Source organism: Gouania willdenowi, chromosome 6 (genome assembly GCF_900634775.1).
Source record: "Gouania willdenowi chromosome 6, fGouWil2.1, whole genome shotgun sequence".
Classification (NCBI taxonomy): Eukaryota; Metazoa; Chordata; class Actinopteri; order Blenniiformes; family Gobiesocidae; genus Gouania; species Gouania willdenowi.
Window position 1 is genome coordinate 72377551 of NC_041049.1, and position 13411 is coordinate 72390961.

Consider the following 13411-nt stretch of genomic DNA (forward strand, 5'->3'; position numbering starts at 1 on the left):
TCTATCTATCTATCTATCTATCTATCTATCTATCTATCTATCTATCTATCTATCTATCTATCTATCTATCTATCTACCTACCTATCTATATAGCTACCTATTTATCTACCTATCTATATAGCTACCTATCTATCTATCTATCTATCTATCTATCTATCTATCTATCTATCTATCTATCTATCTATCTATCTATCTATCTATCTATCTATCTACCTACCTATCTATATAGCTACCTATTTATCTACCTATCTATATAGCTACTTATCTATCTACCTATCTATATAGCTACCTATCTATATAGCTACCTATCTATCTATCTATCTATCTATCTATCTATCTATCTATCTATCTATCTATCTATCTATCTACCTACCTATCAGAATCCACCATAAGGCATCTAGCCTTTACATATATCTATGGCTGCAGCAGTTGATTACGTATTATAATATCTATGGTGACCACCACTTAAACACTTCTGGGTGTTAAAGAACGGTGGTACCAGTTAACCACCAGATGAGGGCGGTAGTGCAACAAAGAGGGTGCAAGAAAAACCCAAAGAAGAAGGAAAATAACATATTTATTTAGAAGCGTACAAAACAACAAACACTGTACGACAGGATAACAGCTGTTCATGTTTCTGTTTAAGCCTTTTCTCATCTTTTAAAGGTGACGTTTGGTTTCTCTAGAACCTTAGCAGGTGAACGTTGTCTTAATTCAACTCTAACTACAGTTATAAACATGTGTTTTACTGTGTGTTTGTGCAGGAAATGGCTGTGTTTGCTGTGACTTCTTCAGAAGTTTTCTATATGGGAGCCAGTTTGGCCCTGTCAGGAATCTGTTATTACATGTACAGGAAAAAACGTACCAATGTTGAACAACTTCATGTAAGTTTTTATTTGATTTTTTACTGTAAATCTTAATCTACAGTTTTCTACCAGTTTGTTCCATGTGGACGTTTGTAGAATCTAGTTTTAAAAGCTATTACAGGGCTGCCAAGTTTCACAAAACGACAAGAGTGAGACTTCAGTGACATGATACGTTCTGGCTTTTTTTCAACATGACTTTGTTTTTTAACGTTGATTTCTACCTTCAGAATGATGTCATCACCTCCATACCAGCAGCTCTCCCTGCACTGTGTCCTCCTAATGATAGTTTTAATCAACCACAAATTACAAATGAAAACTAACAAGAATTAATACATTTATTAGTCAATATTTCATATGAACAACTGTCCATCATTGATCTGGGGACATGTCTCAAGTTGTAGGTGTTTATCACAGATGTTGATGATGACAGAGGCTCCCACTTAAACACTGTGGCCCAAGGCAGTGCTACCTTTACCTCAGCTCTCCTTGTCTGCAACAGAAAGGACGTCATTAAAAAGATCATCATGTAAAAAAACATTCAAACATCAAGTCATTTTTCATTGAATCAATGTCTATAGAAATACACTATTACATACAATAATAATCATAAGAACAGTTCAAATGAACAATAGATTAAACAAGGTATTTGTTTCAGCTACTAGCAGTGTTCATAACACTGCTAGTAGCTGAATAAGAGTTTTAATTCATTTAACTTCATTTCTAGCACAGACACGTGAGTGAGAGACACACACACACACACACACACATGTTAGTTTATTAGATGAGTAACTAACACTATAACACACACACACACCAATATAAACAGTGAACTAGAAACTTCTTTCTGAAAGCATGTCGACGACTCGACGCATGTTGTGTGAGGAAGATACTAGTTAGAGACGGCTAGTCAAGACCCGCCCTACGTTGCTTCTAATTGGTTTATTATTGCGTGGTGCCTGCCGTGGTGGTTAGATTAGGCACAAATGAGACATGGCTTGGTCTGGGATTGGTTTATTTTGGTCAGTCAATCAGAGTTACTCGAACTACGGCAAGCAGCGAGGACCAAAGTTCATTATCATGATGGGGGGGAAATACACGCATGAGAAATGCCCAGTGTGGCGTGAGAATGGGTCAAACTGCGTGACTGTCACACTCAAGGGTGACGCTTGGCAGCTCTGCTATTGTTAGTTTTTTTCATTGAGAGAGAACATAGTCAAAGGTTTTCAGGGCCTGCCCACTCCCTGGGCCTGAAATGTAGATTTATCAGCATTTTCATTCTATGTTTGTTATCTAGTTTTCTCCTCCTTCGGCTGGGACATGCAGGCTGCATGTGTGTCTTCTTTTGTTGTAATACGTAAGACATTTGTGATTGTCATCAAAGATAAAGACATGCACAAAGAATATGGGTAAAAAAAAAAGATTTTCAAAAGTTAAAGTTTATATCTAACAGTATTTGTTTAATGAGATGTTTTACATTTACAAAATCCAATGATCAGTTATTATAGTTAGTTAATGATGACATTTTACTGTTGATTTAAAGCAATACAAATGATGTATAAGATTATTGATTTATTTGATCATTTAGGGGTCTATGGTGCCTGTTTGATTTATTTAGTATATGAACATGAGTTGTTTAATGTATAGAAGTTTAATTTTAAAATGTAATTATTCCTATTTGTTAATGATTTAGACTTTGTGATCTTGGGTCAAACTGACTTAGTGTTTAATCTGATCGCCCTTGTTTATGTCTGATTTGTCTCTTCTCTTACGTACATGGTTGTGTTGTTTTTAGATTTAGATGAAGTTGAAATGAGATGTTCTAAAACTGTTTGTCCTGTGGGGCTTTGTAAAAAGTTGGCCTGACTGAGAATGTATTTTATTAACAGGATAATTGAGTATATAGACGTGATTATACACACAAAAAGAAACCATGAATAATAATCCATTCCAAAATGATCTACTGTCTACTTTAGCATGTGTTCTAATGTGTGTTTTGTCATTTCAGAGAGCCCCACACCCCCCTATTGATAAAAATCTCAAAACACTTATGAAGGCTACTCCAGGAGAAAGTCTCCAATACGCTGCCATTGAAGGTAAATGTGGTTCTGCTGATGTGTTTGGAACCAATTCACTTCAGTGTGTTTTAACCTCCTTTCTGCCACTATTTTAGGTAAAGTGAAGTCAGTCGGTGAACCTTTGAGGAGCCAATTCAACAACAACACATTAGGCGTGTTGAGGAGATTAATATTGTATATTTCCAGGCACCAGCAGATCATCCTGTCACACTCATGGTGAGAAACTGATCAATGAACTACACTACAAGTGTGTGTCTGTGTGTAGCAAGGCTCTGGGACTCTTTATTTAATAAATGATATTGAGTTTTTTAATTAGCCTATCCCAACCACAGAGCTATTAAGATCAAATAGAAACATTAAATATTTCACCACAAATAATAAATACCAAAAGTAGAGATTAATAATGCTTTATATCAAACTTATTATTTTCTTTTTGAATTAACCAAACGTAAAAAACCAAAAAAAAAAAAAACACTGTTTAGACAATCAAAGATTTAGGTACGGTAAAAAATAAAACACTCACACAATGTGGGCCCACTGTAATAAAATAAACCCTGAAAAAGCTGGTATATAACAATAAAACTGTATTTCTGGGTGTTCTCCTTCCATCACTTCCACACTGATGGAAAATGGCGGATCTCCGTGGTGCGTTCAAGGTCCAGGCTCTCCACGTGGTGTTAGCCTCCCTCCTCTCTCCGACAGCAGCAGCAGTTCACTTCACCACACACCAGCCTAGTTTCCTGAGCAGGACAGGTGGATCACTCTGCTGGACAAGCTAAGCTAAATGTCACAAGGCTAATGTTCTCACACAGAGTCCACTCAGTAGACTGTTGAAGATCTCACTGTGGGTTGTTCCTCTAAAACATCAACTCTGAACTTTATCTGCTCGCTCTCCTTTTCTTTCTCTTCTTCTCTCCCGTTTTTCCTGGCTCTTCATTTCCTCCACAGCACCTCCTCTGGTCACTTCTGGTCACTACACATATACTCTTCAAACACAACATATTCTTCACCTTATACCATTAGTTTAGTTTACATACAAACATAAACTTTCCTTTTCAAGTAACAGAAAAATACACATGTTTTCAAATGTTCAGAGATGAATAAAACATCTGCTAACATTTAGCTTTGTTTCTACATGTGTTTACAGTTATAATGAATTTCTAAAATGCTTTAATGAAATGAAAGGTTAAATAATATTAAATCAGATTCATAAGGAAGAGAAAACAATCTCCTAGTTCTTAGTGCCTTGTTTAAAGTCACATCATATGTTACATTTCAAATCAGTCTAAAACACGAGGGATGCAACAAAAATTAAATTCAATTCTCGACTCAAACCGAAAACCAAAAATGAGAAAAACAAAGAGCGAAATAAATGATTATGCAAATGATGAGTCCAATTTTATTTATGCCTCTGAATGTGTACTAACCTCACTAAAATTAAAATAAAAAAATAAATCAATTAAAAATATGTATTGATCACTGACATTCCAACAATGTTTAACTTGACCCCCCTCATACATGAAATAATACTGTATAGGTCTTTAACACACTGGGCTGCTGAAAGAGTCACATTACATATGTTCTCATCTGTTACCAAGCACACACAGCTCTGTGTGGTTATAACGTGGACCAAGTGCAGTCGTGATAAAGTCCAGAGGATCTCTGAGAAACGTACGCTAACAGACACAAATATCAATATGACAGAGAATAAACCCTCACCTTCATGTTTGGGGCCAAGGTTACGCATTTACATGATATTTTCCACCAGAAATGGTCGAGTAAAGAGAGGGAAACTTCAAATGTCACCATGAAATCTGGAGATATGAAACGCTGTGTAGCAAAAACAGACGTATGTCAACACACGCACTAGGTCATTAGGCACTGCTACAGCAGAGAAATATGAAATGAATAACAGCAGATGAACTCAGTTTCCATAGTAACCATGTTTTCATGGAACTTCATAGTCCGTAGTGACATTTATTTATAGGTAAATGGAAATAAAACAGAAATGGATCATCTGAGTCTGTAGACTGAGTAAGTCAAACTGCTGGTAACCTCAAAGTGTTGCTTTGGAACATTTTAAAAACAATGTGTTTCCTAATCCTGTGGATTCAATATGTCTGTTCCAGGAAAGACAATAGGCCAGTTATCCATGAAAGACCCTCCATGGTCCCATTTGTGTTGGTGGGCTCAGATAAAACCATAGTCAGGGTCCAGGACCCTCTCCAAGCCTCTGGAGATTACATGGAGAAAATTCACCACAGGTTCTACGACCTTGATGACATCATAAAATACAACATCAACGGGGTAAAGCCTACACGTGTACTGGAGATGGAGAAAATGCTCAAGGTCAGATTCTCATGTTATTTACTGTATATTGTAAATACATTCTTGGTTGTAAAGTAGTGGACGTGTCTGTTCCAGGTTGGCACCTCCCTCACAGGCGTTGGAGAGTTAATAATGGAAACAGATGGAACTCTGAGCCTACGACCTCCTACCAATGGAGCCCAGTACCTCCTCAGCCGTGGAGATTTGTCCTCTGTGAAGCAGAGAGCTTTGTCTTCCACTGTTTGGTGGAGGTTTGGCTTTGGTGTCTGTGCTCTAGCAGGGGGGGCGGGGCTTTCCCGGATGGGTTTTCACTACTGCCGCCATTTGAACGCTGTGTGGAGATAGGAGTAGGAACGAAGGAAGATGAAAGGCTGATGGCAGAGGCTCTACACGCTGCTGAACTTAAAGATGGACATAAAGAGGAAGAAGATGTGTGGACTGTAATGATTGATTATGTTACGGCAGAATTTACGGTTGACCTCATTTGAGACATGATTCATTGCTCTGGTTGAATGATGGAATCCAGGAGAAGCATTGATGATTTTATATAAAAAATGTTTATTCTAAACTAAGAAAAAAGGTACAAAATGGAACAAAGTGAAACAAATTAGCGTCCGTCAGGCGGACGTCCGAAGGAAGTGCCGCGCCCCGCCCCAACAGTTTTCAAAGCTTAAGCTTTTTATACAGATAAGAAAAGGTCCCAACAGTGAGAGACAAAAGGGAGGGAGTCAGATGCCCATAGTGGCAATGTTGGAGGATGATGAAGATGTTATGAGAAGGTTTGGCTCCAGTCTTTATCTGTCTTGATAAGTGTGTGCGTCAGTGTATGTCATGTGAGCAGAGATTCTGGCCTTGGCAGAGACTGTGCTGCACTGAGAATAATACGATCTGTACTGTTTAATCATGATTCAGCTGTTCAAAAGTGTAAAGATTAATGGAGTCGTCATGTATTAAAACATGACAAATTGTACACATGAACATACATTTGATGATGATGATGAATATAAAATTGCCATAACATTCCCCACTTTTGGTCGCCTCAACGACCAAATCAAAAAAAAAATTATTATATTCCACCTTTGCTGTCTGTCAGGGTTAACCATTAGCATCGTTATTGTCATACATTGGATATATTCTTCTTTTGTGAGGCACGGATATAGATATATCAAGAAAATGTGGAAATAAACCTTAAAAAAAAAAAAAACTTCATCATTATTATCAATGGCATGAATCATCAAAAATCATCCTTTATTACATCTAGATAAGCAAAAATCATCATTTGCATCAAGGACATCACTCGTCTTCATCGGCTGAGTTCAGTGGTAACTGGGGTAACCAATAGCCATGGTTAGAATCACCGCACTTGATTGGTGGCATCATGAGTGAAGAACCTTGAGTATTTTCCTCAATCGTAGCAGAAGGGTTTATGACTGTATTCCTGCAGCTAGGTGTGAGGTTGTTGTCCCTCAACCTAGCTATGAGCATTTGGTGTGGCTTATAAACAAAGCTAGGCCCTTGTTCTAGAGAGTTTTCTTGTGTGTGTCTCAGTGGCCTTGTCGGTTCCCCCTTCATTGTTCGGTCAGCCTCCGTCTCAGCATCAGCTGGTCTCGGCAATCATCTTGGATCCATGTTGCCCGCTGTGCGACCTTCACTGCCGTGTGGGTCGTTCATTTCCGGTCGGCGTTGTAGATGATTGGTTGTTGTCTGAGGAAGGGTAGTCTCCACACACCTGGCAACCTCTCTTGGGATCGGAAGGTACCTGAACAGAAGAGGGGGAAAAACACCAAAACAAAACTCTTGGGATTGGCTGGTACCTGGTACCTGGTAGGCTTTAGCTGGTACCTGGACAGAAAAAAAAAACGGGGGGGGGGGGGGGGGGGGGGGAAACACACTCACCCAAATAAAATAAAATAAATAAAATAAAATAAAATAAAATAAAATAAAATAAAATAAAATAAAATAAAATAAAAAATAAATAAATAAATAAATAAATAAAAAAAAATTAAAAATAAAAGTTTAGGGGTGTTAGGTTTAGTTAACTAACTAAATGAATAGTTAGTATGGCCAGGAAGGCAGAGACAGGTCAGAGGTCAGGATCTGAGAGCTTTTCAGATCCTAAAAGGTGCTGCTGCACAATCACACAATGGTTAGGTGTGGGTTAGTGAGCTTTTAGCCATGCTAGCTCTGTAGCCCATTCGCACGCGAGTGGGAAAATATGAGGCTGAAAGAAAAGCAGGAAGTATTAATTTGATTTTCTTTTCCTGGAGTAAGGAGAAGCATAGCTGGAGTTGCAGTGATTATCTGTGGTACATCTACTTACCTGGTGAGAAGCAACAATTTGAGAACCACTGTTTACAAGGACATGCAAGTCGGACGGAGAAGGACATGCAAGTCAGACGGAGAAGTGTGGAGTGTGATTACATGTCTTCTCAAGATGAATACATACAATTGGGAGACATGGAGATGTGAGAAAGCTAAATGAGTTTAACCAAATAAATAAATAATGTTATTTATTTATTTAAATTGTTTGTTTCATTTTTCGTTGCTATCTCTTATTTGTGAAGGAGAAATCTTATTCTATCCTTTATTTATTCTGAATAATGTTAAAACTCCACACCTATTCACATAGCCTAATTCTTTTATAGAGCTGAATTTGTCAGTTCATTTATTTCATTCATTCCCTCATAATTATTTTTGAGATGTAATTTACTTAATTTTGAAGGTCAATTGGTGGCAAAAGTGTCTCCTATTCTGTGTCTGAACCAGAGTTCAGCGAGATTATTGGCCCTTAAGGTTAGACAGAATTAAAGTTAAGTTGAGTCGAACAATCATATTGTCTTTTGCTCTCTGTATTTATCCCATTCGTAGGGGTGACGAGCCCCAGCACGGTTTGGAGAGCTTCCTTAAATGCTTGGAAGTTACTTAATTTAAACTATCTCTTATTTCAATCAATTATCAAGAATTTCAGGAGGACCCTTTTTAAATCTCAGGCGACCCAGATTGGGCCACCAACCCAATGTTGAGAACACTTAATTTTCCCTTAAAAGTGTCTAAACCCAGTGAAGGTGTTTTATGGTCTTGCACGCTAAGTGCTGTTGGAACAAGAAGAAAATGGTTGGAGGGTTTTGGGGTATATTATTTTCCTATGATAAAATATAAATCAAAAATCAGAGGGACGTTGGCCCCTCCCTTCCCTTTTTTACATAAGAATACATTTGGATTCTTAAAACCATATGATAAATATCATTGGAAAATCACTTATCTGATCATTTTGGATGTGTTGTCTCCTTTCCTCTCTATTGTGTCCGCCTGCCTTTGTGCCCTCCAACCTCCTCGACCTCCTCCTCCTCAGCCTTAAAAGGTCAAAGCCAGGGTCAACTGTACGCTCCCTTTGGAAATTTGAAGATCTGTCCCCACTTTTGCAGTTGGATTGGAAGTCGCTGTAGTCTCTGGAATAGATATTATGTTAGAACATCCACAATATGTCATATTGTCACGTGTCTATTTCTATTTCCCCTTTGCTTCCCAGTTACAGTTATGGACAATACTTCCCTTAAATTCTCTCCTCTCATAAGAGCGGTGACCAGGCATGGCGGCTGGAGGAGACAGGATCGGAGTCGAGAAGGCGGTGGCATTCTGTTAGGAAAACACTCAGAAACAGAAAGAGAGGAAACCATTAAGACTTAACTGGATAATTTAAAAATATCTCTTTTCTTTAGTTGGATCTGATTCGTCTCCTTACAGCGACCTGTATTTTGGAAAAAAGCTACATAATAACAACAACTAAGACGAAGACGTAGACAAGTGCACACCACAACGAGTATACACATATAACAACAACAAACATGGACACTGAACATGTAAGGTCAGTCAAGGTCAAAGCCAGTCATTCCACTGAAAGTGGTATCATATATAAAAAATGTCGTTTGGTGTTTTAAACACCCAGAAAAAAACCTTTAAAACCTGGTAAACTTTTTAGAAGGCCCAAGGCCTAAAACCTTAATTTTTAACAAGCAGCAGTGTTTTCTGAACACCCCACTACATAATTGGCAAAAACAGGGAGAAGATCTAGTGCGTCAGAACCCAGGAGGAAAAGAAGGTGAAACAGAGGAACGTGTGTAGTCAAACAGCCATTCATCGGTCAATCACTCAATGACACGTCCACGGCACATTCGCACTCACAACACGGTTCTCTCAGGCATACGTAACGTGTCATCATTCAGTCATTCATGCACCGCACACGTTCATGCCTCAATTTTCACGTCCATTCATTCACAAGGTTTTGTTGCATAGTGTCTAAGTAGATATAGGTCTCATCTAACCCACCAGTGGCGATAGCCAGTCCCCTCATCTCTCGGGGTCAATGAGCTCTTATTGCCCCCTCATGCTTGGCAACCTTTTAGTGTAATTAATTGCTTTTTACTGGTATTGTCTGATTACTAAGAGGTACGCTCCTTTTTACTTCCGCCTTGGCGGAGTCTACACTTAGAGTATTGTCCCTTGCAGTACTGACAGTCTACTAGCTGCTGATCAGGCAGCAATCGCACGGCCATGCACAATAACCAAACTCAACCCCGGTCCGCGGGGGGGGAAACTCAACCGCTGTCCATCTCCAGAAATGTAAAAAAGAATCTCTGAATCAGCAGGAAACTCAACCACCGCTCTTGAAAAATAAGAGTTTGGGAATAACTCAACCACCATAAACTCCAGAAGTCTAAGAAAAAACCTCTGAATCGGCAGTCTACTCAACCGCCACTCTTGAAGAATAAGAGTTTGGGAATAACTCAACCACCATAAACTCCAGAAGTCTAAGAAAAAAACCTCTGAATCGGCAGTCTACTCAACCTCGGTCTGCAACCTGAGGGAAACTCAACTGTCAGAACTTTCTGGGCACCTCTAATATCACTCAACATTGAACGGAGCACGCAACCTCTCTTAACCCTCACTCTAAGGGAACGTAGAAATTTGTTCAGAACGGTCTTCGGTTACCAAGCATGTATCAAATCAGGTGGACCACTATCCCCGAAGAGCGCTTTCCCTAGCAAGGTTTATCCTTTTTCTGCACATTAAACCAGGACTTCTTGTTTGAAAAGTAATTGCCTATGTACTCATAGCAACTAATGGGACATTTTTTTCTCAGGAAAAAATTTGGTACCCCCCCTGCTGTCGAGTGGCTTTGGGCCGGCAAGACAGTACGACGCGCAAAATGAAAACAATGAATGTTGAACTAGGCTGTCTGTCGCAAGCAGCTTCAAAAAGGGTAAGGTACAGATTGTTTACGAGGGTATCGGTCAAAAAATGTCAAAATTTAACTTGTTGAGGCTGCAGTCCTCAATCTCTGTCTCAATTTTCCTGAAATTGAGTTAAAAACAAAAGAGAAAAAGAAGAATCGTTCAGAAATAACAAAGGAGAAAAACGTGTGAGCTCAAAAAATCATGGCCAAAAAATTAAAACTTCAGCTCCAAAAGCTGAGGCAACAGAGGGCTCTGTCTTCAGCGGATGTAACCATATCTTGCATGTGGGGGCCTCCCCTCAATCAAGAAAATAAATGAAAGAAAAGTAAACAAAAAACAACCTTATCAGTAACACTATTTTCTTCCCCTTGTTTGTTGTTTTCTCATAAAGGCCAAAGCAGTGTAAATAAATGAGCAACATAATGAATAAAAGCAAAGATAAATGATGGGCACACTTGATCTCATGTGGCAAACAGAAGGGTTCTGTGTGAAGTTCTGGTGGTCCTGTGTTTCTCATAGTTGTGAATGTGGGTGTGTGACTGTATGTCTGGTCTGTCTGCGTGTGAGAGAATAAATGAAAACAAAATAATCTAGTGCACAGTCAGAAGATAGAGGGGTTAGTATTGTGCGAAGGAGAAGCTTGTTGGCTATTTGCTAGTTGTCCCCCTCCATGCCAAAGTTCAAGGCTAAAGTGATTTAGCACTGTGCGTGCGCGTGCCTGTGCGTGTGCGTGCGCACTACCACCAAAGGCTGTGGTGGACTTCTTGTGGCTTGGTATCCTTGTGGCTTTTGAAACAGTGTCTTTTTTTTGGTGAAGATATCCAGCAGACGTGTGACCAGTCTGCAGTTGCTGCCCATCATTCAGGCAGTAGTCGTGGCATTTAACTCGCAACTCATTGGTGGGGGAGTGTCCAACCACTCCGACGCCCACAGGTTCTCAGTCTTTGATGATGGGGCATTGGCATGCGGCCCATTCATAGTCGATGAAGAGTTGACTTGGGACTGAGCGAGTTATTTCAGCATTGCTTTGCTGAATGGGAGTTGAGTCCTTGAGTCCTGAAAGGTCACACACCTTTAATTGTCCATTTCCTTCTGATGCTTGGTCCTTTGAATGATGTTGACATTCCATTAGCGTAAGAGTTGAAGGTGATTTCATTCTTTCATTGAAGATGTCGTTTCTTCAGGGGACAACACCACAAAGCCAACAGAAACTGACAATTAAATAATAAAAAAAATGATAATGATGGTAACAGTAATATTAAAATAAAATAAAATGAAATACTGTATTCATCTGTGTGTGTGTTTGAGTGTGTATTGCCCATCAAACATGAAATCAAAATAAAATTTAAAATAAAAATAAAAATAGTGTCTGTGTGAATGGCACTATTCTATCGGCAGGGAGGAGAAGTGAGAAATCACAATGTTGTGTCACAAGTGTGTAGTGCACTAAACTGGCCAGTGAGGAGCGCCACCTCTCTCTCTCTCTCTGTTGGGGTGGCTCTCTGTGCGTGCGCGTGCCTGTGCCTGTGCGTGTGCGTGCGCCCGTGCGCGTGCCTGTGTGTGTGCTCTCTCTCCTCCCTTTCTCTCTCTCTGTATGTGTGTGTGTGTGTGTGTGTGTGTGTGTGTGTGTGTGTGTGTGTGTGTTCACACGTCTGTTCTGAGAGAAAAAAAAAAACAAAAAAAACCCAAAGCCACAGCAGCTCACTGCGAGAGAACAACAAAACAAAAAAACCCAAAGCCGGCTCTCTCCAAAATGAGAGCCTTAAACCCAAACAACTACAAAAAAAAAAAAAGAAGTAAAACTCACTGAAGCATGATCTGAGTTCACATCATACCAAGATTGTATATGCGTATGCTATATTATTTGTTTATTGGATTCTTCATCTGTTTGATTCACAGAAACACAATTTAGGTTAGATTGGGGTTTTAATCTTTCGGTACAGAGGTGAACTCAGATCATGGCACCGCTGGGATGTTTTGGAAACCTTGTTGCCCGTCTATCTATGGTCAGGGACCTCACAGGCTGTGGGTGTCCGAACAAAACCAAAGTAAATAATGACCAGCCGTATTTTATGCCTAAACAAAATATCCGAGCCCGAAGAAAACCAGAGAGAACCTACAGCATTAAAAAGCAACCATTGAGCCTTTCTCATGGCTATTCACTGCGTCAAAACACAGAACAGCTGAGGATCAAAATCAAAGCTCAAAGCTGAAAATCAATACAATGCTTGACTGGTTCCAAAAAAAAATCAACACAGAGCAAATATATATGTAAATGAAAATTTATACATATATGTTTATAAAGGCAGCTTTACCTTAGTCCGAATTGGTGTTTGAGGTTCAACCGATGGTTCGTGCTCCAGTCTCTGTCCGAGGGCGGACCACCGCGGGCCAGCCCCGGGCTTCAAATGTGTCGACCCAGTGCTGGTCCACGATCGACGCCCCACAGAGCAGAAGATGGATTCAGTTCGTCGACGCCAATTGTTACGGCAGAATTTACGGTTGACCTCATTTGAGACATGATTCATTGCTCTGGTTGAATGATGGAATCCAGGAGAAGCATTGATGATTTTATATAAAAAAATGTTTATTCTAAACTAAGAAAAAAGGTACAAAATGGAACAAAGTGAAACAAAATTAGCGTCCGTCCAGGCGGACGTCCGAAGGAAGTGCCGCGCCCCGCTCCAACAGTTTCAAAGCTTAAGCTTTTTATACAGATAAGAAAAGGTCCCAACAGTGAGAGACAAAAGGGAGGGAGTCAGATGCCCATAGTGGCAATGTTGGAGGATGATGAAGATGTTATGAGAAGGTTTGGCTCCAGTCTTTATCTGTCTTGATAAGTGTGTGCGTCAGTGTATGTCATGTGAGCAGAGATTCTGGCTTGGCAGAGACTGTGCTGCACTGAGAA

The 13411-nt window shown here is 39.7% G+C and overlaps 1 protein-coding gene across 1 annotated transcript in view; it reads left to right on the forward strand.

Moving 5' to 3' along the window:
- The window catches only part of LOC114465563 (mitochondrial ubiquitin ligase activator of nfkb 1-A-like), an 8044-nt gene extending 2248 nt beyond the window's left edge, over nt 1–5796 (forward strand). Inside the window, exons 2-6 of the mRNA XM_028450659.1 lie at nt 765–884; nt 2872–2959; nt 3037–3157; nt 5071–5290; nt 5366–5796. Coding sequence (XP_028306460.1) covers nt 768–884; nt 2872–2959; nt 3037–3157; nt 5071–5290; nt 5366–5614 — 795 coding nt within the window. The 5' untranslated portion in view covers nt 765–767 and the 3' untranslated portion in view covers nt 5615–5796. The remainder of the gene's footprint in view (nt 1–764; nt 885–2871; nt 2960–3036; nt 3158–5070; nt 5291–5365) is intronic.
- Nucleotides 5797–13411: the final 7615 nt, after the last annotated feature.